Here is a 26,268-nt window from a genome sequence, read left to right as displayed (position 1 = left end):
AAGGTTAATGACACTATTTTTTCTACGCAAAAAAAAAGAAAAAAAGTGTCGTAAGCAAAAGACAATTACAGATTTTAAGAGCACAAAAGCCACAAAATCAAATGCCAAAACAAAAAAAATTTCAACAAAATACCAATGACGTAATAATTGATGAAGATGGGAAAATCCGTTGTTCTAAGCAAACGATTAATGGGTTTTTGTGGTAAGATGCTACGGTTGATCGGGAAAATTATTCAAAAGTTAATAAATAAATAAACATGCACGAATATAATCAAATTCAGTGTTCAAAGAGTAATAAGATGAAGAAGTTTGTTTTATTAAGCCTAGTAGCCACTGTGATAAGTGGTAAGATTTGAATTTTTCCAATTCTTTATAGATATTTCGAATTAAAAGGTTAATCAATCACAATTCTTATATGTTGGCAATTTTCACATTGAAATATTGTTGAAAAATATTTAAACACAAAATTTTATTATCTACCATTTTCAGTTTTATTCTTCTATATGCTCATAAACTTTCCATAATATTGAAACGAGGAAAAGGAAAATCTTAGAAAATTAGGGCTTTCAGGTATATTCAGACTCAGAAGAGGTCCACGGGGGCCAAAATTGCTCTTATTTGGGAGTCCTAAGTGCTTCAAATGGCGACCCTCAAGAATAATTATTTAAGTGAAGCCGTTTATTCCTCTAATATTCTCCTGGGAAAGCTGTAGTTTTTTTTAGATTTTTGGTGTTTTTTACTTCACACTTTATCTCTTTCTTTATTTTTTTTTTCGTTAAATTCTGCGCATTAAATGTGATTTATAAATACCATATTGCCTTATTCCTCCAATTTTAATTTTTATTTTTTATTTTTTATTTTTTTTTTTTTATTATTATTATTATTATTATTAAGCGACCTTTCATTTTATTAACGAAAATCACAGTTTAAACTTTTCCTAATTAGACCCTTTAATATTGGGTCCATGTTCCATTTTGGTAGACTATTAGCTTATTTCATACAATTTTAAATAATTTTTATTTCTTGTAATAAGCATTGGTACATTTTCTTGGCTTTTATGGCTCTTTTATAGTGTTTTTTTTTTACTTTTTTCTGCAAGATTTTTTAGAGGTCTATAACGAATCAATGTTTGAAATGGATTTCTTAATTTTTAGTCAATTAGAAAGAAGAGGGTGGATGAGAGAGTAGGCCCGCTCTCCAGCTCTATCCAATAAAATCAAGTATTTACTCTTTCCACCTCCATCCCCCCCAAAAAAAGTCAATCAGACTCGGTCCACAATCGATGAGTTTTCACTCTTCTGTTAGTAACCTAAAGCTCAAGTGTATATCTCTTATTGCATATTATTTTCTGTTGCATTCATATGTTGACTCAAACCACCATTTGCAAAAAAGAAAAAAAAAAAAAATACAGAAAAATCACTATCTTCTTACTGGAATAAATAGTGTATAATCTGAGCGGTACAGAAGCCAAACTGAATAAATACAACTTTGTATAGTTTGTTGTTTTTTTATGTCAAGTTACTTGATCTACTTTAACCTTCTGTTCCAAATAATGATTAAAAATACAAAAAAACATGAATAGATTAATTTTGTAATTAGCTCAAAATAATAATAATGACTGAATATACTTAATTCTATAAACTCAAACAAAATCTAAACAAGACAAAATCCATAATCAAATAACACTAGAGCCCTCCCCCTACCAACTTTTATTTTATTACTGGTAACTTTCACTTAATAAATTTGGTTTCAATTGGTTAGTATGTTGCGCTTTGACACACTTTTGACGGTACTTACTCGTGTTCAATGTCGCTATGCACATCCCCTTCTACAAGGATTAAAATTAACATAATAATTTATCAATACAAATATTATTTAAGCATAACTGAATCATTGGACGATTTCATCTAATTCTTTTCCAGGAATTAAATCTAATGATAGTAAGATATCTCAATAGACGTGTGTAGTATTTTATACACAAAACTCATTAAAAACTCAGAAAAACTTTTTTCTGGTAAAAAAAAGTTTGCTCTTAAAGTTTACACTTTTTTCACAAGTGTGGTAGAGGGGGGAAAAATACTTTGACAAATTTTCATCCGAGTGGGCATTGTTTGTATTTTGTAAGGGAATCACTTCATGGGAGGAAAGGCCGTACCCAGAGGGGAGGTTAGGGGTTTGACCCCCCCCCCCCCAAAAAAAAAAATGTTTGTTTGACTCGCAAAAACATAAAAGAAATGGAAATAAACACATTTTGTATGCGTTTTTTGAGGTTTGTTTTGTGTACGAAAAAAAAATCTTTGAGTAAAACCGCCTCCGAAAAAAAAATCCTGGGTACGGCCTTGATGGGAGGAATTGGGAGCAAAGCCTTTTGGAACCAACGATACTTATGAGCAGCAAAAAAAGCTTCCCATAGTTGATTTACCATATACATTATTTATTTACCATATTCTTTATGTAAGTACAGTATTGCAATTTTAGGCATTCTTTCATTTAAGCTCTCTAAAAACAATATTTCTTGAAGAAAAAACAAACAGATACAAACTTTATTTTATTCTCATGTTGAATCCACGAGAACTACTTTCTCTGGTTTGTCTTTTTTTCTTTTTTTTTCTTTTTTTTCTTTTTTTTGTCTTTTTACTGTCAAGAATGTTATTGCTGGTAGGCTCCTGGAAGTGAGGAATTTAAAGCAAGAATTTCTGCAGAAGAATTTTTCCTATTTTACTTTTGGATTTAGTTCACCAAGTTGAATAGAATATATAGTGTTTTTGCTGGTTAACTATATTTTTGACTTAGCAGACTGGGAAACACAAAGCAAAACACTTGATAAACAATCTAACAGAGCTAGCCATCAGTTTTTATGATTTTATTTACCGTTCTGTAGAAAAAATATACTTGAAAATTGCCTAAATGCCCAGAAAAAATTAAATTTTTCAACTTATGTTTTATTTTTATCATCAGAACCCAAAAAGCTTTCGCTTATCGCTGAAACATTGTTCTGAGGAAGCAACTAAAATAGATTTAATTATGACTAAGTTGCCATGAAAGGCGAATATTACTCCTGTGTGAACATTATTGTAACCTAAAATTACTTATCTGATCTTGTGCTTGCGAAACAAAAATTGTTTTATTTTGATTTTCAACTGTAGCTGAGTTTGCTCCAAGATCTCGTCGAGAAGATTCTAAGCTAGCATTTGGTGAAGAGGATAAAAATGCTGGATTGCCTCTAGTGCATGAAGAAGCAGATGAAAAATGGAGAAGTAAGAAACTTTTTGCTCTTATCATATATTTATAGCAAAGTAGGGGCTAATATGCCATGGAGGGTCAGTGTGGACTTCAAAACTAGCAGGATATTATGATTAGCTTTAGATATGACAAAAATGATCGGCTGTACCAGCTGTAATGATGGTGTTGCGGCCTAAAACGGCCGCATTTGTCCAGCAAGACAAATTACATCATCACGAATAAAAGTTGCAAATCTCTTCATTTAGAATTTATTCTAGACCAATTTTGTCTGTCAGTATTTCTATATTTCCGGTAAAAAGTATGTTATTAAGTGTTAAATGGTCTAAGAAATGGAAAAACTGTATAGCAAACTTGTTGTTGATAGCCTTGACAAACAAACACATATTAGCACCAGCATAATATTTCTGGTAGATATTTCTGGTAAAAATGGCGAACAAAAAGTCATAATGTTGGCCATATGCCTTGTTGGTGTTAAAAGGGATATTCATAATAATTACAGCATCAAGAACAAAAGTAGCAATATTTTTCATTTAAGAATTTATTCTAGACTAATTTTGCTCTTCATAATGTTTTCATGACATATATTTATTTGCTGTTAATCTTCTTATTGGCATAATTTTATCTGGTGTTAGTTAATGATCAATTCAAAATAAGTGCTGATAAAATTTTTCAAAAAAAAATAAAGACCCATGTTAATATCTAAAACGAGCAGAAATTGAGTGATATAGCAATTCAAACTACAAATGAATAGAAAGTGAATAAATGTAAGACGAACATAAATTAAGACGAATGATCACATTAAACATATTACTAACATATGATGCTCCGGAAGAATAAATAAATCCTAAAAGAAACAGAAATTCAAATGAATAACCAAGCCAAACTTTCAACAAAGAGAAATTACCACAAATGAGAGTAGAGGTACCACCACACCTTCTAAAGGCCAGAGTGGGATTTGTGCACTATGAAAATGATTTTTTATCTCTAGTAGTATGTTTTTTATTTGCCACAGAGTCAACAACAGCAAAACGACAAAATAATATCATATGGCAAATCAAGGTCCATAAATCAAAACTACCACAAGTAGAAGTGGGGCTACCTCCCACTCTTGTGCTATCTGAACAGTTTAAGTGTCATTCGCACTTTACGGAAAAATATATATATATATATATATATATATATATATATATATATATATATATATATATATATATATATATATATATATATATATATATATATATATATATATATATATATATATATATATATATATATATATATATATATATATATATATATATATATATATATATATATATATATATATATATATATATATATATATATATATATATGTATATATATATATATATATATATATATATATATATATATATATATATATATATATATATATATATATATATATATATATATATATTGGATGGCAAAGTTATTATTAGTCAAAACATCGGCGACAACAACAGTCACGATAACATCACAGAAGAGACCTAGTGAATATAGAATGATTGTTTCCTAAGAGCAAGGAAAAGGATAGAAGTTTCGAGCCGACCAGACAAATTTTTTTTTTGCCTATTTAAAGCTCCATTTTGGTATATTAGGTTCCCCTTGAACCAAGGACTTATGGTTTCAATTTTTAAACTGATCAGGGACAAAAAAATTTTAGGCTCATTCTTGGGCCACCTAGTGCCCTCCACTCTCAAACCAATTATGTATTTATTTCGGCTCAACGATCCCTGAAAGTTCCAGCGTAATCGGGAACTAAAGATCAAACATGCCCCCTCTCATTTTCGACTATAAAACTTATGTTAAAATAAAAGTTAATTTGCATTATATACGGCATTGGCTCCAGGGATGAGAGGAGGTTCTTGCCATACCTGGAACCCTACTTTTTGTTTTGTTTTTTTAACAATTTTGAGCAAAATGATTATTCCAAAATTTTTATCTTATGGTCTCAAGGGCTACGGGTGGGGGTAGTGAATAAAAGGCACGATTAGAAAACTGGCTGTCCTCCAATCATTTTCAACCCTTATAAAATGCCACTAGAATGTTCAATTCCTAATCAAATGAGTCCCTTTTACGTTTTTACGACTATTCCTTCCATATTCAGTGATTCGGGGGGGGGGGGGGAGATGATGCAGAGGAAGCACAATTAAGGCCCTTGGCTATAGGCTACGCTAGAGCGTTGCCTCTAGCAGAATTCCGATTTAGACTAAATTGAAGTTTTCTCTAAATTCAATGAGTAATTTTCATTATCCTAAGATATCCTAAACTTAAGATATCGTAAGGTATACGATATCCTAAGACGTTGATCTCCTCGTTTCTTTTAACTTCTAGTTCTTAATTTTTGGTGAAAGATAATCCAAAATTATTATCTCTTGCTTGCGGTACTCTTGTCGTTAATAACCAAATTGCATCAACGAATAAAAAACCCAGTGTGGTTTGCGGTTTCATGGAACAGAATCAAGGAATTGCCGTTGAATTAAAAGCAATAAAAAGGACTGGCAGAGTACCAGGGACTACAATTGTGAAAGATGATTTTGTGTTGCAATTCTACTCTTTAGTAACCTGCTGAACCAATGATACTAATATACCTTAACAGCACAAACACCCCAGCAACGCGTCAGGCTGAAATCATCAAGGATCTTCAACCCTTGATGCCCGTAGAATTTGTTTCCTAGTTTTGGTTTTGTATCCCCGACAATCTAGAATTTATTTACGAATTGTTTATTTTTATCTTTCATGAAAGTCCAGTTATTTGGGAAAGAATGTTTTTTTTTTTTTTTTTTTTTTTTTTTTTTTTTTTTTTTTTTTAGGCAGTCAATATACTGTAAATACCTCTTTTTTGCCACTATATTTTTGTGTAAGGTAAGAATAAATATAACAATGAAACTTTTAAGTGGAAACTTGTAAACTTATTTAGAAATAAACAAACCAGGAAAAAAAAAGATTGGATCATTCTCGCTATTATACGGACACTCTGTGTTTTGAAAATAACAGGAAAAAACACATATTTGAGGTTAGAGGAGTAGTCTGAGTAACACTGAGGCTTATACTTTACACTCTAAGTAAAACAACAGAAATAAATTAGGGCTTGTACGGTTATGTCCTTAGATACTACTCAATCATTAAAATAAGAAGAAAAGCTCTCTTAGGAATCTCCCTTCAACATTTTTATTTTCACGAACATAAGACCCCTGCGCTCAGGGCTAGAACGTGGGGAGGGATAAATCTTCCGGTATTACCGAATGGTCATTTAATATATATTCGACAAACTGATTCAATCTTTAGATCCACACATCAAAGTATCTTTTTTCGTAGAAGATATCTCAACAACATAGGAGCAACAACCTCCGACATAAAATCGGATTACTTCCCAAACTTATAATTTAGGCAAGAGAATAAAGGTCTTTCAAAAGAGTAAAAAACTTCCTATTCGTCTGCTCTGGGTACAAAAAGAACTGCATTGAAAAAGACAGAATGTAAAAAGAACAAATAATTGGGAGGATTGATAAAAACACAACTAAGGAAAAACTCCCAAAAAATCAGCAAAAAGTAATTGATGAAAATGAATACAAGGAAACCGAAATTTGAAATTAAAAGCCACTAAAAAAAAATTCATGGAGCTATAGTTTAATATTACTTCTTTACCACAGTTATACTAATAGCTGCAAGCTAGTAAAGATTAAACCGTGGCCCATAGTAAATGAAAGTTTAAAGACGCGTCCTGCAAAAAAAAACAACATTCTAGTGAGAAAAGTATTTCATCTAAAGCTGATTAAGTAATGGTAACTATTATCTTTTGGGTTGTCTCAATATTAAGTTTTATTGTTATAATAAAACAAATGTATCTAAATAAAAAAAAACACTTAAAAGTCCTCAAAAATTGATATGTGCCATTGGAATCAATAACAAAAAAAAACTACTGACTGGAAGCTTTCAGTCCCCATTTTGACATCCAGGGAATAAAACTGGTATTCTGTGCATCAATGATGTCTTTTTATCTTCATTATTTTCCTGCAGTGCTAGTGGGGTACAGCGCTGTACAGTGCAGCGCTGTACAGAGCTGTTTAATGGCTTATCTGAAAGCTAATGTTTATATCCACGTGCTTGCTTTTTATAAAATTACCATGATAATATCATTAAATAGTACCATTTGACAACCAGAAATGCACTTTTTAGTGTCATTTCCAAATAAAGCACAAAGAACAGTAAAAAGGATAACAATAAAATCTCCAGGGTTGAAAAACCGTTATCGGTGGCTTAAAATACCTCCTCTTGAATACTCCTCCTTACAAATGAAAAAATGGTCTTCATTCAAAATTGATTCGGAAATAATAACTATTATTTATGTTTGTCATAACAATAGAAGTTGATCCCGAAAATATTTTTTAAGGAATTTGGAAAAGCGCTTAAACACAGATGTCACTTTTTTCTGTTTTATTTCTCAAGCACAAGCGGGGAGCTGGAGTGTTGTAGAGAGCTGAGCTGTTTCAGACCTCATTTGAAAGTTATTGCTTACATCTGCTTGCTTTGTAATTATATTTCCTGACAACGCAATCACACAATGTTATATGACAATAAAAATGGGACTTGTTGTATCCCATTTGGGGAGGTACCATTGATATTTTCACTGTTAAAACTTAACCTCCTTACCTCCTCCTTGAATGAAACACCCTCCCAGTCCCCTTAGCAACTGAAGTTGCTAAGTTGCAACTCAGTTGCTGAAGTTGTTTACTCAGTTCCTGAAGTTGTTGACTTAAAACCAAAAATTTAAAGCTGTTTTTTTATGTTTATCACAACATTAATTAAAGTTAAAAGGGTACCACTAGGATCAACTTGGCCGAAAATCCTCAACCCGAGGTTTCCATCCCATTAAGAAAATTGCATGGCGTTAAAAATGTAGTGACACCTGTGGAATATCTATAAGCATAACAATACCCAAAAATATAAAAATATACCCAAAAAATAATACACCAAATGGAGGGGAAATTCTGGAAATGTGATTCTCTTCACTCATTCGTCCAATCAATTATTTGATGTTAGTTTTCAAAAGAAAACTAAAATGAGGTGCGTGCATTAAATGGCGAGAAATAGTGGCAATTAACTTGAGGAATGCGACATTCAGGTAGCCAAAATTATCATGGAGTTTAAAAAAGACAAGGACTCTGAAAACAAAACTGATTGTTTGAACTCATTTAGTGGAAACTCATACAACCATACACATATATATAAATACAAATATATGTATATATATATATATATATATATATATATATATATATATATATATATATATATATATATATATATATATATATATATATATATATATATATATATATATATATATATATATATATATATATATATATATTTATATATATATATATATATATATATATATATATATATATATATATATATATATATATATATATATATATATATATATATATATATATATATATATATATATATATATATATATATATATATATATATATATATATATATATATATATATATATATATATATATATATATATATATATATATATATATATATATATATATATATATATATATATATGGTGGTTTGTTCTAGGTGTCTCCCCCCCCCTCTCCTGGAAAATATCCCGGAAATATCCCCCGAGGAAAATACCCTCCTGAAAATATACCCCTTGAAAACACCCCCTCCCACTGAAATTACCCCCAGAAAATACCCCTCCCCGCGGAAAATATCCCCCGGAAAATACATCATCGCTGACAGGAGATTATTCCAAAAAATCTATTCTACACTAAAAATTCCCCCAGATAATCCCCCCTGCAGAAAACCCCCTTGAAAAATTTTCGTATGTTTTCTAATAATAAATAACATCTGTAAGAGATGAACAAATTACGAAACTTAAAAAGGCACTTAAACTTCTACCATGGGGTTCTCTGATTGTTTCGTAGTTTGGGAGGGATGGTATACCTCAAAGGGTGCATTTTAATGCCAAAATATCTCAGCTCTCATTGAGTCACCAGATAAATACAGAATTAGCATGGGTGCCCATCTGGGGGGGGGCAGTGGGGGGCTTCAGCCTCCCTGGATGAATGATACTGCCTTATATTTTATATTTTTGTTTTCATAATTCTATTTCACAGCACCAGAATATATATATATATATATATATATATATATATATATATATATATATATATATATATATATATATATATATATATATATATATATATATATATATATATCTTTCAAAGTTATGAAAGACCCGTATTTCAGTTTTTAATGAGAAAGATCATATGCAATTATACAATTTTTGTTAGTTGAGGCTGCAAAAAAAAAAAAAAAAAAATACACATGGGTAAAAAATCAGCAAAATAAGCTAAAACCTATGAAGCCAAACAGCTTAAAAAGATTTAGCTGTCGTTTGAAGTTGTACTTGTAGTTGTTCTGGGAATCGAAAATTTCTTAACGTTTTAGTGACGGACGAAAAGTCTTGTTTAAATATATCGAATTGTTTTTCACTGTTTAAGGTGGCAACACTGAAAAAAATTTGGTACAGCCCTAAAAAAATTCAAAATTATAAAACAATCAAAAGAAAAATCTTTGAAAATCAGTGTTTCAGAATTCAAGGTATGAAATGATCTAATTCTTTTTTGTGTGTATTTAGACTTTATGGTTAGAAAACGGTAACATGGTAACATATTTTATTAGCTTCAGCAAAGAAATAGTAATTTATTTTGCATAAAATATAAAATTCCCAGGGCTTAAAAATCAAAAATGATATCTGAAAGAATTCCCCTTATTCTAATTATAATTCCAATTTTACTGACATATGTACCTATATACAGACAGATAGATAAACAAATTTATTAATAGAACTCGCAAGGCAGTGTTTAAAGTCATTGGTGGCATGAATTAACAAAGAAACCGCTAAAACAGAATAATTTTAAAGCTCAAACTTCAGGCCAAGATTTCTATTCTAAACTTTGTCACATATAAGTCTTTAAAAGGTCATTTTGAGGAGTTTCCGGATTCCACATCAAAATAAACATAATAATATGCGTATGAAGTAGAAAATGTTTTCAGTTCATAGATCTTCATGTTAATACTGTTATTACCAAGACCGCATCCAGAGGGAGGGGAGCTAGGAGATTTGAACCCCCATTCCCCTGAATTTTTTTCCGAAACGTAAAACGTAACAAAATTAAATATAAACAATTTTTGTGCGTTTTTAGAAGTTTTTTTTACCCCCCCCCTGAAAAAATCCTTTTGTAAGTCCCCCCCCCATGCAAGAAATCCTGGAAAAGACCCTGGTCAATACCACACACGTTTCCCGGGAATTTTAATAGCACATTGACAAATATATCTCTTGGTGCTCAAAGAGGTAACAAACAAATCCTACAATAGATAATTTCAGTTTTTAATTCCAGTTTTCAACGGTTTCATCAGTTCATGGTAACGAACTATAAGTAAGGAGTGTTCATAAAAACAGATACATCAAAAGAATCCTATTTCACTGCTTATTCAAAATACATAAAATTCATCAACTTTAATGTTACCCATCAAAAATTACGAGCCTGAAAGTTTTGCCAAATTTTCGAAGGAGGGGGAAACATTCTCAAAACATCGAGCGATCTTAATGAAAATCACTATCAGATTCAGCATATCCAAGAACCCTAATGTAGAGGTTTCAAGCTCCCGTATTCAAAAATGTGGAATCTTGCTTTTTTTAAACAGAAGAAAAATTACGGATGCGAGTTTATTTATTTATTTTTCATTGATATTTTTTTGTAATTATTTCTCAGTGGTGATCTTATCAAACCAGTGATCCTAGAAGACTGGGAACGGGCTCATTTGATCGCAAATCAAACGTTCTAGTGCCCTCTTTAAGTGACTAAAATAGCGGAGAATAGCTAGACCCCCTCCCATGCACCCTTTTCCCTAAAGCCGTCGGATCAAAGTCCCCAGGGGAAGAGATGCAGGTTATTAACCTTGCCCAGTGTCTACATATAGTATTGGTTATCGGGAAGTATACAGATTTGGAGGGGGGACTTTCAGGTTGGAGGAGTGGTTTCATGGGAGGATCTTTTTATGGAGGAATTTTCCCGGGGGAAGGGAATTTTCCATGGAGGGGGAGCTAGATTCCCTAGCATTACTTAAAAAACGATAATAAACCAGTTTTTTTTTTTTATTTAGTCACATAACAGAGGCGCTGCTTTTAGGATATTTTGTGACTCTAGAACTTTTAAACCGAACAGCCATCAGTGAAATTCAGTTTTTGTTCTTGATACCGTCTTAAAATTTTACATAGGACACATGAGAGCCAATAATCAAACAGTTCGTGGTAACGAACTGTAAGTAAGGAGTGACCTGGCTCAATAGTAACCGAAACTCTAAAACACGAGACTTTGATACCAATAGATACATCAAAAGAATCAGATTTTAATACAGATTTCAAATATATAAGTTTTATTAAGTTTAGTCTTACCCATCAAAAGTTACGCGCCTGAAAAATGTGGCTGATTTTCGAAAAAAGGGGGAGAGACCCCCTAAAAGCTATAGAACCTTAATGAAAATCAAACTATCAGATTTAGCGTACCTGAGTGCCCTGCTGTAGAAGTTTTAAGCTTCCATCTACAAAAATGTAGGACTTCGTGTTTTTTTGCCAGAAGAAAGATCACGGATACGTGTTTATTTGTTTTTTTGTTGTTTTTCCCAGGGGTGATCGTATCGACCCAGTTTTACAAGAATATCGTGGGAGGGCTCATTCGAACGGAAATTAAAAGTTCTAGTGCCCATTTAAGTGACCAAAAAATGGAGGGCAACTAGGCCCCCTCCCACGCTCATTTTTTCCCAAAATCACCCGATCAAAATTTCGAGATAGCCATTCTGTTCAGCATGGTCAAAGATAAAATAAATAAGTCTTTTAGGATGACTTTATCCCCCAAAGTACCCGGGGGGAGGGCTGAAATTTATGAACTTTACCCAATGTTTACATATAGTATTGGTTATTGGGAAGTATACAGACGTTTTCAAGGGGAATTTTTTCTGATAGTGGGGGGGGGCTGGGAGCTATATGAGAGGATCTTTACAGGGAGGACGTTTTCATGGGGGAAGGGACATTGCTATGAAGGGTTCGCCGGATTTCCCAGCATTATTAAAAAAACGTTCAGAAATTAAATAAAAAATAAACAAGTTTTTCAACTGAAAGTAAGGAGCAACATCAAAATTTAAAACGAACAGAAATTATTAAGAATATGATTGGGTTCGCCCCCTAGTTAAAGCCTCGCTCTTTAAGCCAAATACTTCTTAGTACTTTCATAAGAGCTATTTATTCTAATTAACGGTCTTTGTGATTAAGGGGTTATTTTTAAAGAATTGGAACAAAACTCGAACTTTAGCGTAGGGTGCGAGGTATTGACTAGGGGGCGAACACCCTAATATACGTATTAAAAATATATGGATATAGAATTTCGTTACGTAAGTTAATTCGTAAGCTACATGTATTTACTACTAATGAAAACGTTCGTAAATAAAATTAAACAACTTTCGAAAAAGACATTTAACCAAATAAAAGTAAAATTATTATTCATGTACGGTGAGCCAAAGTCAAAACCTCCATTAATTCAAAAACTTTCAAAAATTAAACATAAAAAAACAAGTTTTTCTAACTGAAAGTAAGGAGCAACATTAAAACTTAAAACGAGCAGAAATTATTCCATATATGAAAGGGGCTGTCCCCTCCTCAACGCCTCGTTCTTTACGCTAAAGTTAGACAATTTCTCACAACTCTATTCTTTAAAACAATAAAATACTTTAGCGTAAAGAGCGAGGCATTGAGGAGGGGACAGCCCCTTTCATATACGGACTAATTTCTGTTCGTTTTAAGTTTTAATGTTGATCCTTACTTTCAGTTAGAGAAACTTGTTTTTTTTATTTAATGTTTTAAAAAGACATGTTCATTAAATGCCCCTGACTCTGAAGTTACTATCCAAACAATAGTTTTGTTGAAATTAATGAAATCAATTGTGTAAAATTTTTTTGAAACCAATGAAACTAAAGCATCCTTTTACCATTGGAGTTTTAGAAATATCTCCCTTTCTCATTGATTTCAAATTTTTGAAACCTACTCTATCAAAATTCCCCAATTTTTGTTCCCAACCCTAGAACAATTAACTAAATTTGGCATCCTAGACATCTATGAAATATTTTTATTTTTCAATCAGCTATTTTTCTAGCGGGCTACCAAAGTGGATTTGGAAATGGACTTCAAAGTGGATTTGGAAATGGACTCCAAAGTGGATACGGAAATGGACTCCTAAATGGTTATTACAATGGGATTGGGCAAACCGGTCTTGGCTATGGTGGCATTTCTAGTGGGTATGGCAATGGCTTTAACCAAGGTTTTGGCTATGGTTACCAGCCTGGATCTGGATTTGGAGGAGCAAACGGACAGTATAGCAACCTAAGTCCTCTTCGTAGACCCTCTCAGAGCTATAACTCATACGGTTTAAATGTTGATTTAAGGCAAAAAGAAGCAAAAAACAGAAACCTCAACTCGCCTGCGGGGGATGTCACAGAAAGTAAGTTTTACTGTATATTGAAAGGCACTGAATTTGATGACTGTTTCTTTTTCACATTAGACCCATTTCAAAAATAATATTTAACCTTACTATTCTGACTGCATTGATAATAATTTCGTGACGATACTAATATTACCAATGGATCGTTAAGTTAAAGTAGCAATGAAATTATTCATGTGAAACTTTTTTCTCGGAAACCTTGATATAATCCTAAAATATTAATTTCTATTCCACTTTTTTATGCAAACAAACAGGTCATATTTTCTTCTCTTTTTTTACTGTATCTAATATAAGAAGTGAGTTAAGCTTGACATGCTTTATGTCTCAAAAAGCTGGACATACAACGCTGTTTTAAGGACACGTTAATCACGTCGCTTTTAACCTTTTTATAGTTTTAAATAACAGCATTGGGGTATTAAATACATTGTAATTTGTTTTTACATTATTGTTAAAATTAAAGTATCACTAACGTTGTTCGAGTAGCTTCTCTAACCTGAGCAAATATTGGCAACTAATTTAACGATTAAAATTTTCATTACATATAGATGGAAATCAGAATCTTGACATCAAAATCTGAAAAATTGTCTAAGAAAATACCAGTAACACTGCTACTACTAAGCACTCACTGCTGTAACAAGCGTCCTGAGGCTAACACAGCTACGATACTACTATAGTACTCCAAAAAATTAATCGCAGCGTCAATTGACCATAGGTTAACACAGCTGCACACGATTCTTCTCAACCCTGATCTATCCAAAGCTTCACTCTCCAATAAACTTAAAAAAAATGTCAAATCTTTTTTAAGACATCTTCTCAACCCATATATATATATATATATATATATATATATATATATATATATATATATATATATATATATATATATATATCTCTCTCTCTCTCTCTATATATATATATATATATATATATATATATATATATATATATATATATATATATATATATATATATATATATATATATATATATATATATATATATATATATATATATATATATATATATATATTTATATATATATATATATATATATATATATATATATATATATATATATATATATATATATATATATATATATATATATATATATATATATATATATATATATATATGTGTGTGTGTGTGTGTGTTTGTGTGTGTGTATATCAAATGTGCCTTGATTCTATGTGCAGTCCCTAGGTCGTTTGCCCTAGGTATTGTGTCTAACGTCTTGAAGAAGGGAAAAATCGTAACCTCTGCTCTAGCTATAGGCCTATAACAGTTTCTAGTACATTAAGCAAAGTGTTAGAGAGACTTCTGTTACCTGAGCTGTTACGAAAGTGTAAAATTGACAATCGACAATTCGGGTTCCGTCGCCACCTCGGTTGTGCATTTGCACATCGCCTTCTTACGCGTATAGTATCGAAAGCTCAGAATCAATCACGGACTCTTTTAATTTGTGCAGTAGATGTGTCCGCGGCGTTCGATTCGGTAATTCATTCAAAGTTAATTTTGAACCTGCTGCACCAAGGTGTGAACCCACATGTAGCGGCCGTCCTATGGCACTGGTATTAGAGTAGCCTTATCCGTGTTAAGTTGAGTAGTGAACTCCTGTCGAAACCGATTAAGCTTCAACGGGGACTGCGTCAAGGGTCGGTTTTAAGCCCTGTACTCTTCAATTCACTAACCTCGTCGGTAACAAAAAAGATTAACGGTGGTTTTAACACTGAATGTATGGATGTGAGCCTACTGAGCACGCAGACGACATATTACTGGTGAGCACATCGCTTTGTAACCTTCAAGCTAATATCGATCTCCTAAGTCGAGGTTATACTAATATTGGTCTGGTTATTAACCCTGCTAAAACAGAATTTCTTGTATTTGAACCCCCGCGTGCGCCGTCTGAAGTTGCCCGTCGCGAGGCTACCCGTGTTACCGTTGCAGGGCAAGTAGTACTTCCAAGCCGCAAGTTGAAGTACCTAGGTATCACGTATGGAAGCGACCTCAGAAGCTCGCGTGCTCTTTTGTTGACCAGGTTCTGTCGGGTTTTCGGTCTGGGTATGCTAAACTTGCAGCCCTGAAGTTTAAATTTAATAAGCATATCCTTGCTAGGTTGTATCGTGCCGTCGCTCTTCCCTTTGCTCACTACATCTCACCCGTTTGGTATTGGCTATCGAATTCGGATATGTTGCGAATCCGTTCGGGCTTTTGCAAATATTTAAAGTTTCTGCTTGGTCTGCCACTTTACCTCCGTAACACTGGTCTGCTAGAAAAGTATCATATACCTGATCCTGCTGAGTTCATGCCGAATTTTGAAAAACAAGCCTCGTGAAACACAGGGCACTATTATTTGATTTCCCAGCGACTTTCTTGCTTGATAGTTGAAGTGTGATTTGTTTGTATTTAGTAGATTATCATGTTCGGTTGATTTGTTTTCGTCTTTATTTTCTCTTTCTTTTGTTTTGCTCCGCTTCTTCATGCTTCTTTTATAGCGGGTTTGTAATAAATTATTATTATTATTATATATATATATATATATATATATATATATATATATATATATATATATATATATATATATATATATATATATATATATATATATATATATATATATATATATATATATATATATATATATAAGTGCGCCGCATAGGAAACAGCTCGGCTTTTAAACTGTGCTTTCAAAGCGAATTGGACTATGCAATAGAAGCAGGATTCAAAATAGACTTCGACCACTTCCGTCTCGAGAAATATGTATTTATGCCTAAAAGGTGTTACCGATGTCAACAGTTTGGGCATATAGCGAAGATCTGCGGAAATGACGAGAAGTATTTCAAGTGGGGAGAGTCACATGCCTCAAGTCCACTTTCACCATGTACAAGGCAAATCAAATGGTCAAACTGCGGGAAACCCGGTCACGTGCCTTCAAGCTTAAAGTGTGAAATTGTGAGAAGTTTCATGTCGAAACAATATATATATATATATATATATATATATATATATATATATATATATATATATATATATATATATATATATATATATATATATATATATATATATATATATATATATATATATATATATATTTATACAGGATATATATATATATATATATTATACTGTTTATACAGGAACTCAAAAAAGTAAGCTACACTCCTCCGCATCAGTTCGGCTTCAAGCGAGGAACTGGATGTGCTGATGCCTTAACAGTGGTTGCTAATGTATTGATAGATGCCGAATCTTCTGGAGAGAGACTTTTTTTTGGCAGGACACGACATTAGACGTGCATTCGACTCTCTAATCCATGCTGCGATGCTTTTGAAGGCCGGTAAACGTGGGTTGAATCTAGCTGTCATTCGTTCTCTCAGGAATCTGTATTCTAGATTACGGATCCCACTGAAGGTACCTCCTGACAAGGGTCCATTCCGCGAACCCGACTAGTTCCAGTCAAGAAAGGAGCGCGTCAAAGAGCAGTCACCTCTTCCGACCTTTTCAATAACTATGTCCTTGATGCACAAGACCAATGTTCATCTTCTCTGATTCTGTCATCTGCTAACTTGTCTTTGGTATGTTACGCGGACGACATTCTGAATCTTAGCCAAACCCTTCAGTGGACAATTGATATCTTTAAAATCCTTGAAGCCGAATATCTAAAAGTTGGACTTCAGTTCAACTCTTCAAAATCGGAAATCGTCCTATTCAATTGGAAAACTGATTTTTGTGCTCCTACCATTGCCCTTGGTTCTAGCTCTGTCCAGCCACTGGATCACCTCATTTATCTAGGTTTACCCATAGGTTCGTCTATTCGTCACACCCGAAAACTTCTCCTCGAACAGCTTAAACGACGAATTTCAGCGTCTTACGCTTCAGTTGTATCGTGCAAACTCCGATTCAACCGGCTGCTTCTAGCAAGCTTGTATAACGTCATCGCTCTTCTTCACACTTTTTTATGCCACGCCCTTCAGGAAACTTCTCACTAAAACTGACCAGAATATGATCAGAGCGATGTATTTTCGTTTTGCGAAGTATTTGCTTCGTCTACCTCCGTGGTATAGGAATTCGTATGTAATTGAAAATTTTAAAGTCGCAGACCCTGACGTCGCCGTCGCTAGACGAATAGCGAAGCATAATAGAAAAATACACCAAAATCTACACGAATGGTCCCATCTGCTCATTCAGTGAATCAGTGATTCGTTTTCTTTGTTGGTTCAGTTTGTTATAATTTGTGTCTTCTTTTTATTTTTTCTTTTAAGTGTTCCGTCTTGTTGTATGTTGATTTGACGGGTTTTTCAATAAATAATATATATATATATATATATATATATATATATATATATATATATATATATATATATATATATATATATATATATATATATATATATATGTGTGTGTGTGTATACATATATGTAGTATCGGAAGCACGGCGGTTTAGCCAGCGGGCCCCGGCACTCGGCACGCGGTAGACTTCCATATATGGATTGTCATTGTCGCCTGTCTTCTAACCTCGACAACTTGAGCCTTTTCTTGATGTCATGACATCACTACAGGTTCGATACAACCACCTGAGAAAAATAAGAATTTTTTCTTAATGTTGTGACTTATTTAGATCGCTTTATGACCAGAAATATCAATTTGTCAGTTTCAGGAAGACAAAAACTATGTAGCCGACTTCGAGGCCAGGCTCCGTCATGGCTAAGCGACAGGCTTTCTAAACTGGTTTTCATTGTCACTGATCTTGTAACCGCAGGCAATTTGAGCCTCTTCTAAATGTCATGGCGTCAACAAAGGCTCGATACAACCACCCTGGGAAAAATACAAATTCTTCCTTAAAGCTCTGACTCTTTCAGATCGTTTTAGTGGCCAGAAATGTCAATATTCTAATTAAGAGAAAAAAAATATGTACCCGATTTCGAAACCGGGCCCCGGCACTCGGCATGTGGTAGGCTTGTTTATTTTGGTCTTCGCTGGAAGTAGCAACCTTTAAACGAGTCAGCTTTGCTTGCCGCTGTGTCCTCGGGAAAATGGAGGGCTCCCCGGAAACACATAGAACGTTTATGGGTCCCAGTAAGTTGCATTAAACAATTGCGTTGTCTATGACATCTTTGTAGGTTTGAACTGGGTTTTTCGCCACATTTTGTTGACGTCGAAGACTCTGATAGCGTTGTTCTTCTAACTTAATGTTTTTTTCTTCTTCACTTTCAACTCGTTCTGATTTTTGCTGTTGCTTGTCTACTAGGAGTACAATTCCTTCTTCTTCACTCCATTTGTGACACTTTTTGGTGCTAGTTTTTTCTCGATCGCTAGTCATTCTCGCTACCACTTATCTTTTAACCGCATATCTCCTTGTTCTCGCTGTGGCATATCTTTTAGCTGCATATTTCTTTGTTCTTCACTTTTGTTTTTGAGTAGTTTTAATTCTTGTTGCCGCTTATCTTCGAACCGCATGTTTCGTTGTTCTTCACTTTTGTTGTTGCCACGTTGTAATTGTTGCTAAAGGAAGTATTTTGACTGTATATACTTGTTCTTCATTTTCATTGATCAGTACTTTATACATTTTTTAAATACACTTTATCTTAGCTGCTCGTATTGGTCTTGTCAAGATTGATGGTCTAGGTTATTCATTTATCCTGTAGACATTATTAAACTACTTAAAATGCCTTTTGTAAATAGACTAATTACACTTATTATTTTATACTGAGCTATGCTCCTTTTTTAATAAGTAACTTATGCGTCATAGATATAAAAACGATGCGTTCACTCCTGGGGGGGGGGGATGGAGGCGATGTAATTTATTTTTTGAAATGTACTCATTTTTTTTTCTTGCCAAGTAATTACCTCTAAAACATAATATGATTTTTCTTGTCAATCATATGTTTCTTGTGTAATTTTGCCAACATCATAGACACTAAAAACGATAAAACCACTATCGAGGCAAATATCACGTATGTATGCTTTTCGAATGTATTCATAAATATAACGTAACTCTCATAAATCTTTTTTTTTTCCCAGATAAAGGGTCTAACGAATTTTCTCAAACTTCTGCCCAATATAGGTTGTTTTTTAGGCTAAAATATCCCGGGATACAAATTTTTCAGAAAAAATATGGAGTCGTTTTCGGGAAAAATAAATACAAAATTATTGATCGGTTTAAAAGATATTATTTGTTCTTCATAATTAATGAGGGCAGACGTTAAATCTGTAATCATCCGATTATTCATTCATTCAATCTATCCAAAGCGCTTCTCATACTAAGTTTGAAAACATGAACCTAAGACACTTTTTTATGCCCAGTTACCCTTCAATATCTCCGTAAGAGAATCTTTTGACCGACACACCGATAAATGACGTAAAACTATGCGATGCTTTGTAACTACTAGTTTTGTTGTATATATGGTGGATAATTACAGCTATTTCTTATGGATTCTATGTATGTGTAGGGACGACTGGTATAGTGCATGTAAGTTTGTCATCTGAGAATAAAAGGCAAAAGAAATACACTTTCATTAATTATAAGAATTTTTACCCGATAACACCTCAGCCCTCCTAGTAGCCCTTACCTCCCTCTCTCTCTCCTTTCCCTTTCTCTCTGCTTTAGAAATTTTTAACTGCACTCACGACCCCATTTGGTGCCGGTAAGCATATGGGTGTTATAATTTACGCTAGGCAGACAAAAATATTTCTGTAGTAAGACTAGGTCTAAATAGCACAGCACATATATTACTTGCTTTGTCCAAAAATGTTCTTTGGGTCGAAGGGGGAATAATATTTCAAGTCCTCCTTCATAATATATGATGCTAATTATATACCTCTGTATATAAGTTTATCAAGCCTTAAAAGAGTAAACTTATGGAGTTAGATTAATTGTTTCTACTAGCCTTTCACTTTGCAAAGGCTATGTGCATCTTCAGGACAAATGAACTGTATAAACTGCCTGTGTAACCTAACTAGGAAGTCAAATATGAAAACTCCGTAAATATTTCACATTCTTTCATAGCGTCAAACTTGTATCAACTTGTAGCAAAATTAAAACCTAAAACGAACAGAAATTATTCCGTATATGGAAGAGGCTGTCCCCTCATCAGCGCCTCGCTCTTTACGCTAAAGTTTTTATTGTTTAAAAAAATAAAGTTGTCAAACAAAGTCAAACTTTCGCGTAAAGTGGCGCTGAGGCGGGGACAGCCCCTTCCATATACGGAATAATTTCTGTTCATTTTAAGTTTTAATGTTGCTCCTTACTTTCAGTTAAAAAAACTTGTTTTTTTATCTAATTTTTGAACGTTTTTGAATTAATGCAGGTTTGGATTCCGCTCACCGTACAAGAACAATTAAAACAAAATTTGCATATTAATTTTACTTTTATTTGGTTAAATGGCTTCCTCGAAAGTTATTAAATTTTATTTACGAATATGTTATTTTTGTTTTTATTAGTAATAAATATATGTAACTTACGAATTAACTTACGTAACGAACTCTTTTAATACGTATATTAGGAGGTTCGCCCTCTAGTTAATACCTCGCTCTTTGCGCTAAAGTTCAAATTTTGTTCCAATTCTTTAAAAATGACCCCTTAATCACAAAGGCCGTTAATTAGAATAAATAGCTCTTATGAAAGTACAAAAAAAATCTCTGGCTTAAAGAAAAAGATATTGACTAGGGGGCGAACCCAATCATATACGTAATAATTTCTGTTCGTTTTAAGTTTTGTTGTTGCTCCTTACTTTCAGTTGAAAAACTTGTTTTTCTATTTAATTTCTGATCGTTTTTAAATAATGCTTGGAAATCCGGCGCCCCCTTCATAACAATTTCCCTTCCCCCAGTGAAAACTTCCTTCATGGAAAGATCCGCCCACATAACCCCCGACCCCCCACTACCAGAAAAAATCCCCCCTGAAAACGTATGTATACTTCCCAATAACCATTACTATATGTAAACATTGGGTAAAAGTTCATAACTTTCAGCCCTCCCCCCGGGGGCTTTGGGGGATTAAGTCATCCTAAAAGACATATTTATTATAATTTCGACCATGCTGAACAAAATGGCTATCTCAAAATTTTTGATAAGGTGACTTTGGGAAAAAAATGAGCGTGGGAGGGGGCCTAGTTGCCCTCCATTTTTTAGTCACTTAAAAAGGGCACTAGAACTTTTAATTTCCGTTCAAATGCGCCCTCCCACGATATTGGGTCAATACGATCACCCATGGATAAAAAAAAAATAAAATAAATAAATAGATAAATAAAAACAAAAATAAAATAAACACGCATCCGTGATCTTTCTTCTGGCAAAAAATACAAAATTCCACATTTTTGCTGATAGGAGCTTGAAACCTCTACAATAGGGTTCTCTGGTACGCTGAATCTGATGGTGTGATTTTCATTAAGGTTCTATACCTTTTAGAGGGTGTTTCCCCCTTTTTTCGAAAATCAGGCAAATTTTCCCAGGCGCGTAACTTTTGATGGGTGAGACTAAACTTGATGAAACTGATATATTTCAAATCAGCATTAAAATTTGATTCTTTTTATGTATCTATCGGTATCAAAATTATGTTTTTTAGAGTTTCGGTTACTATTGAGCCGGGTCGCTCCTTACTTACAGTTCGTTACCACGAACTGTTTGATTACCTATCATCTTTTCAACCTCTTTATTTATACCTAACCCATTATTCCACATTTCCCCCATTCCACCATCTTATAAAATACTCTTTACCCGGTCCTGCGGTGAACTCCCTAATTGTTGTAAGTATGGATGAGAGTGTGGGACACGTGATGTATGAGTGTGTAGAATTGAGTGATTTGAGAAATGAAGCGTATGGAAAGTGTAGGTTTGATGAGAGATGGCTGGTGAATATAATGCGGGATGAATGTTTCGCAACTGTTAAAAACTTAGGATGATTTCTCAGAATGGAGCACAGAAGCAGATTTTTCTGATTTGTGTTTTCCTTTATTTATGTTATGTTCATGTAATGTGGATTATTTAAATGTAAATTTTCTTTTTGGTTTTGTATTGCCATGATCCTAGGGCTCTTAGCGCAGTAAAACTGAAGTGCTTACTATGGTTTTTCTCTAATCTTGAATTGATTTGACTATTCATTAAATAGCTTTTTGCCTTTCTATGGGCCACAATTAATGCTTTGCGCCACAAAATGGCCGAAACCTTTACTTAACTGTGGTATAATCTATTTTGCTCCTTAAAAAGAGCACTCTAATTTCCAATTTTGGTTGGAATGATCCTCTCTGTCTATACTCTAGGACCATTTGTTCGATAATATCATCCCTGAAAAAAAGCCGAAAAAAACGAATCAACAAATGAATACCTGTCCGTGATAAATCCAACATCATTATTTTCGCTGAACAAAATTTACCATCTTGGGTCAAAACTTACCTTTTAACTCATGAAAAATTCTGTTAAAGCGACAAATAAAAGTTTGGAGAATGCTAATGAGCAGCATAGAACCTCAAATGATATTTTAAGTCTCTTAACACCCATCATGCATATGACAGAAATTTATATTTATTTTTAAAAATAAATTTTGTGATCTAAAATAAAAACTTTAAAAAACCAATGAAAAAAGCTGAGAATTGAGAAATATGCTCAAGTTTTCACCCACATACAGTAGATTCAGAAGCTTCTGGAGTAGCTAAGAACGGGTGAAACTTTTTCACGGTTAATTTTCGAAGACGGTAAGGTGCCATACTCTTTGCTTCGAAAAAAGCTAGGTTGGTAACGCTATAGCACAGGAGAGTTACGTTGTGCCTACGTTTGGAAAACAATGCAATAGCAAACCCTCGCACGGAAAAGCATTTCCCCCAAACTTCACTCCCCATCTACATTCCGGCCGCCTAAAACTGTTTCCGAACCCATTTCTATTTTGTCCTCCATTCGCTGTTTTACCTCCAGATATGAAAAACCTTTGTTCCTTTCACTAAAGAAAAACAAAAATATCCAGCTAGTTTCTTTTTTTTTGGACGATGGTACATGCAAGATTTTTGGTATTTATTTATATGTTTTGGTCCCCCTCCCTTTTAGTCTTCCTTTTAACAGTTTTTTTTCTGTTTAGTTTGACCAGTTTTTACCTTTTTAAGCGACATTTTCCAGTTCAATTATCGACTGACGAATGATTGTTCATTCTGATTTTTTTTCGTTATCGTTTTAGCATTCTTTGCCGATTTTCGTTTTTTTTTATATTTTGACTCCAAAATTCGGGCATTCCGGGCTTGTGACAGTTATTAAAAAATATATCTTATCTTACTAAACTGAATTTAAATTTTTCTTGTTTGATTGTCCTATGGTGGTGCAATGGGTTTGGTTTTAGCTTCGACAGAGGCTACGGGGCCGAAATTTCAAACTCAGCTGTACCAACCGACTGCAGGGCCCACTCAGGGACCTGATTAGTCAAAATGTGTCATTAATCCACAAACATCTAAGTGATTTCTACTGAATACTGATCAATATATTTCAGGCACTCGTCGACGAAGAAAAGCACCAAAGGGAAAAGCGATCGAAGCAGTGATTTCCTTTCCAAAGGAGCTTGGAAAGGAGAAACAAGGTAAACTGCTCTAAATCAATCAACATCTTCATGTATAGTAAGTAAGTAAGTAAGTATGACGGCACTAGACCCCTATGGTCCTCACCGGCGATACTCATCTCCGTTTCTTGTCCTTTCAGCTATGAAGTGTAATGGAGGGCTGGGGGCCAGCCATCCTGTACTTTCGCATACCGTTACTGCTTACTTTCCTCAGATTTCTCCAGGTACCCATTTAGAGCTGGGTTGACTCTGGCTAAGCTTACAGAGTCAAACCACTGACCCACGTCCCAAACCCAAGAAACTGGCCTCGCCAGGGAATGAACCCGAGCCCCTTGGGACAGAGAACTCTCAACCCAGCGCATGTCCACTTAGCCAGGACGGCTCTTCTTCATGAGCTACAAGACAAAAAAAAATCCGAAAGCCACCGTCCAGTGTTCCAAAAGACAAAACAAATGTGTAAATTTTCATTGATATTACTTTAATTCTCGACACTGCTTGTGTTTGCTGAAGAGAAGCATCTAGAAAATACTGACAATAATGGGAGGCGCTCTTTTTTAAAAACCGGCTTGAAAGAATCAGCAAAATTTCTTAATTCTAACTCTATATAACTCTTCATGTTTTTCTAACTCTATAAAGAATAAAATCCAAAAAAGTGAATAATGAAATTTAAAGTTACATAAGAGATTGAGCCAGCGAACGTCGACAGAGTTTGCCTAAAACTAAAGAGAGTACGTCACAATTACCAATCTTCAGCAAGCTCTAAAACCTCCGTAGTCTTTTTTTAGCTTCAGTAAAAGAGTGAATCAAGCAATTACGACTAAATTTACTCAGAAGCAAAACGAAATTTGCCAATACCTCCCAATTTCACAAAACCTTCCAGTTAACAAATTTCTTTAAAGGACATACATAACGCAGCGTACTTGTCTAAAATGTGGTGAAAATGAGTTTGGGCTGGGTCACTTCCTCCTGCGATGCCGGCGGCTTTCTCATATAAGGGGGGAGGTTTTGAAAGAGGGTAATGATTGGCTACTTCGGGGGATTTTGAGTTTGGATTCACCACAAACGGTAGTTGGTGTGGTGAATCTTCTTTTCATGATCTTCTTTTCAAGAAAATACACGGAAGGGTTGAATCCACAAATTTTTAAGGTCTAAAAAAAATTAGTACGAAGAGCGAGGTATTGGATGGGGGAACCCCCTCGTATACGTAAAAATTTCTGCTAGTTTTAAGTTTTAATGTTGTTGTTTACTTTCAGTAGAAAAAATTGTTTTTTTTATATTCTGATCTTTTTTAAGTAATTCCGGGAATTCCGGCTCCCCCTCCATGGAAAATTCCCTTCCCCCACATAAAATTTCTCAATAGAAGGATCCTCCCGCGTATTATTTTAATTAATTGCGGTATTTGCTACAACCTTTAAATTAGCGGCAGTGAAGCTTCTGTTCAAATATGAATTATAGACAGATGAAGATTCAGACCTTTCACGACCTTCATGTCAAACGTCATCAAAAAATGATCTTGGAGTCTAATACAAGATCAAAATATCAAAGTAAGCCTGTAGGGACTTTTACGCCCCTGTCTAGTATAAAAAAATATCACATTGAGACACCTTGTTTTTAATATTACTACAACTACTACTACTAATAATAACTCACCGCAGCACCAAGCCACCTGAGGCCATCACAGCTACGCAAACTCCTCCTCCATCCCAATCTATTTAAAGCCTCCCTTTTTACACCCGCCAACGAAGTTACCATTTCCTTTAAATCTTTCTTTATGACGTCATCCCACCCCAGACGAGGACAACCTGCTTTCCGTTTAGCCCTAGACGATTGGCCGAAAAGAACAATCTTCGGCAATCTGTCATCCTTCATCCGCA

General features: G+C 33.9%; 1 protein-coding gene across 43 annotated transcripts in view; it reads left to right on the top strand.

Moving 5' to 3' along the window:
• Positions 1 to 257: 257 nt before the first annotated feature.
• Positions 258 to 26,268, top strand: part of LOC148951670 (uncharacterized) — a 36,358-nt gene continuing 10,347 nt past the window's right edge. For 41 of the 43 annotated variants that reach the window (XM_089091267.1, XM_089091270.1, XM_089091301.1 and 38 more), the window contains exons 1-4: positions 258 to 345; positions 3,147 to 3,257; positions 13,504 to 13,860; positions 24,329 to 24,415. In XM_089091267.1, coding sequence (XP_088947393.1) covers positions 258 to 345; positions 3,147 to 3,257; positions 13,504 to 13,860; positions 24,329 to 24,415 — 643 coding nt within the window. The remainder of the gene's footprint in view (positions 346 to 3,146; positions 3,258 to 13,503; positions 13,861 to 24,328; positions 24,416 to 26,268) is intronic. The other 2 variants (XM_089091257.1, XM_089091300.1) reach the window with 2 other exon arrangements.

Source organism: Artemia sp. Qi Xiang Cuo, chromosome 6 (assembly GCF_049724085.1).
Source record: "Artemia sp. Qi Xiang Cuo chromosome 6, ASM4972408v1, whole genome shotgun sequence".
Lineage (NCBI taxonomy): Eukaryota > Metazoa > Arthropoda > Branchiopoda > Anostraca > Artemiidae > Artemia > Artemia sp. Qi Xiang Cuo.
The sequence above is the reverse complement of the archived record's forward strand: the minus strand, read 5'-3'. Positions and strand labels throughout refer to the sequence as shown.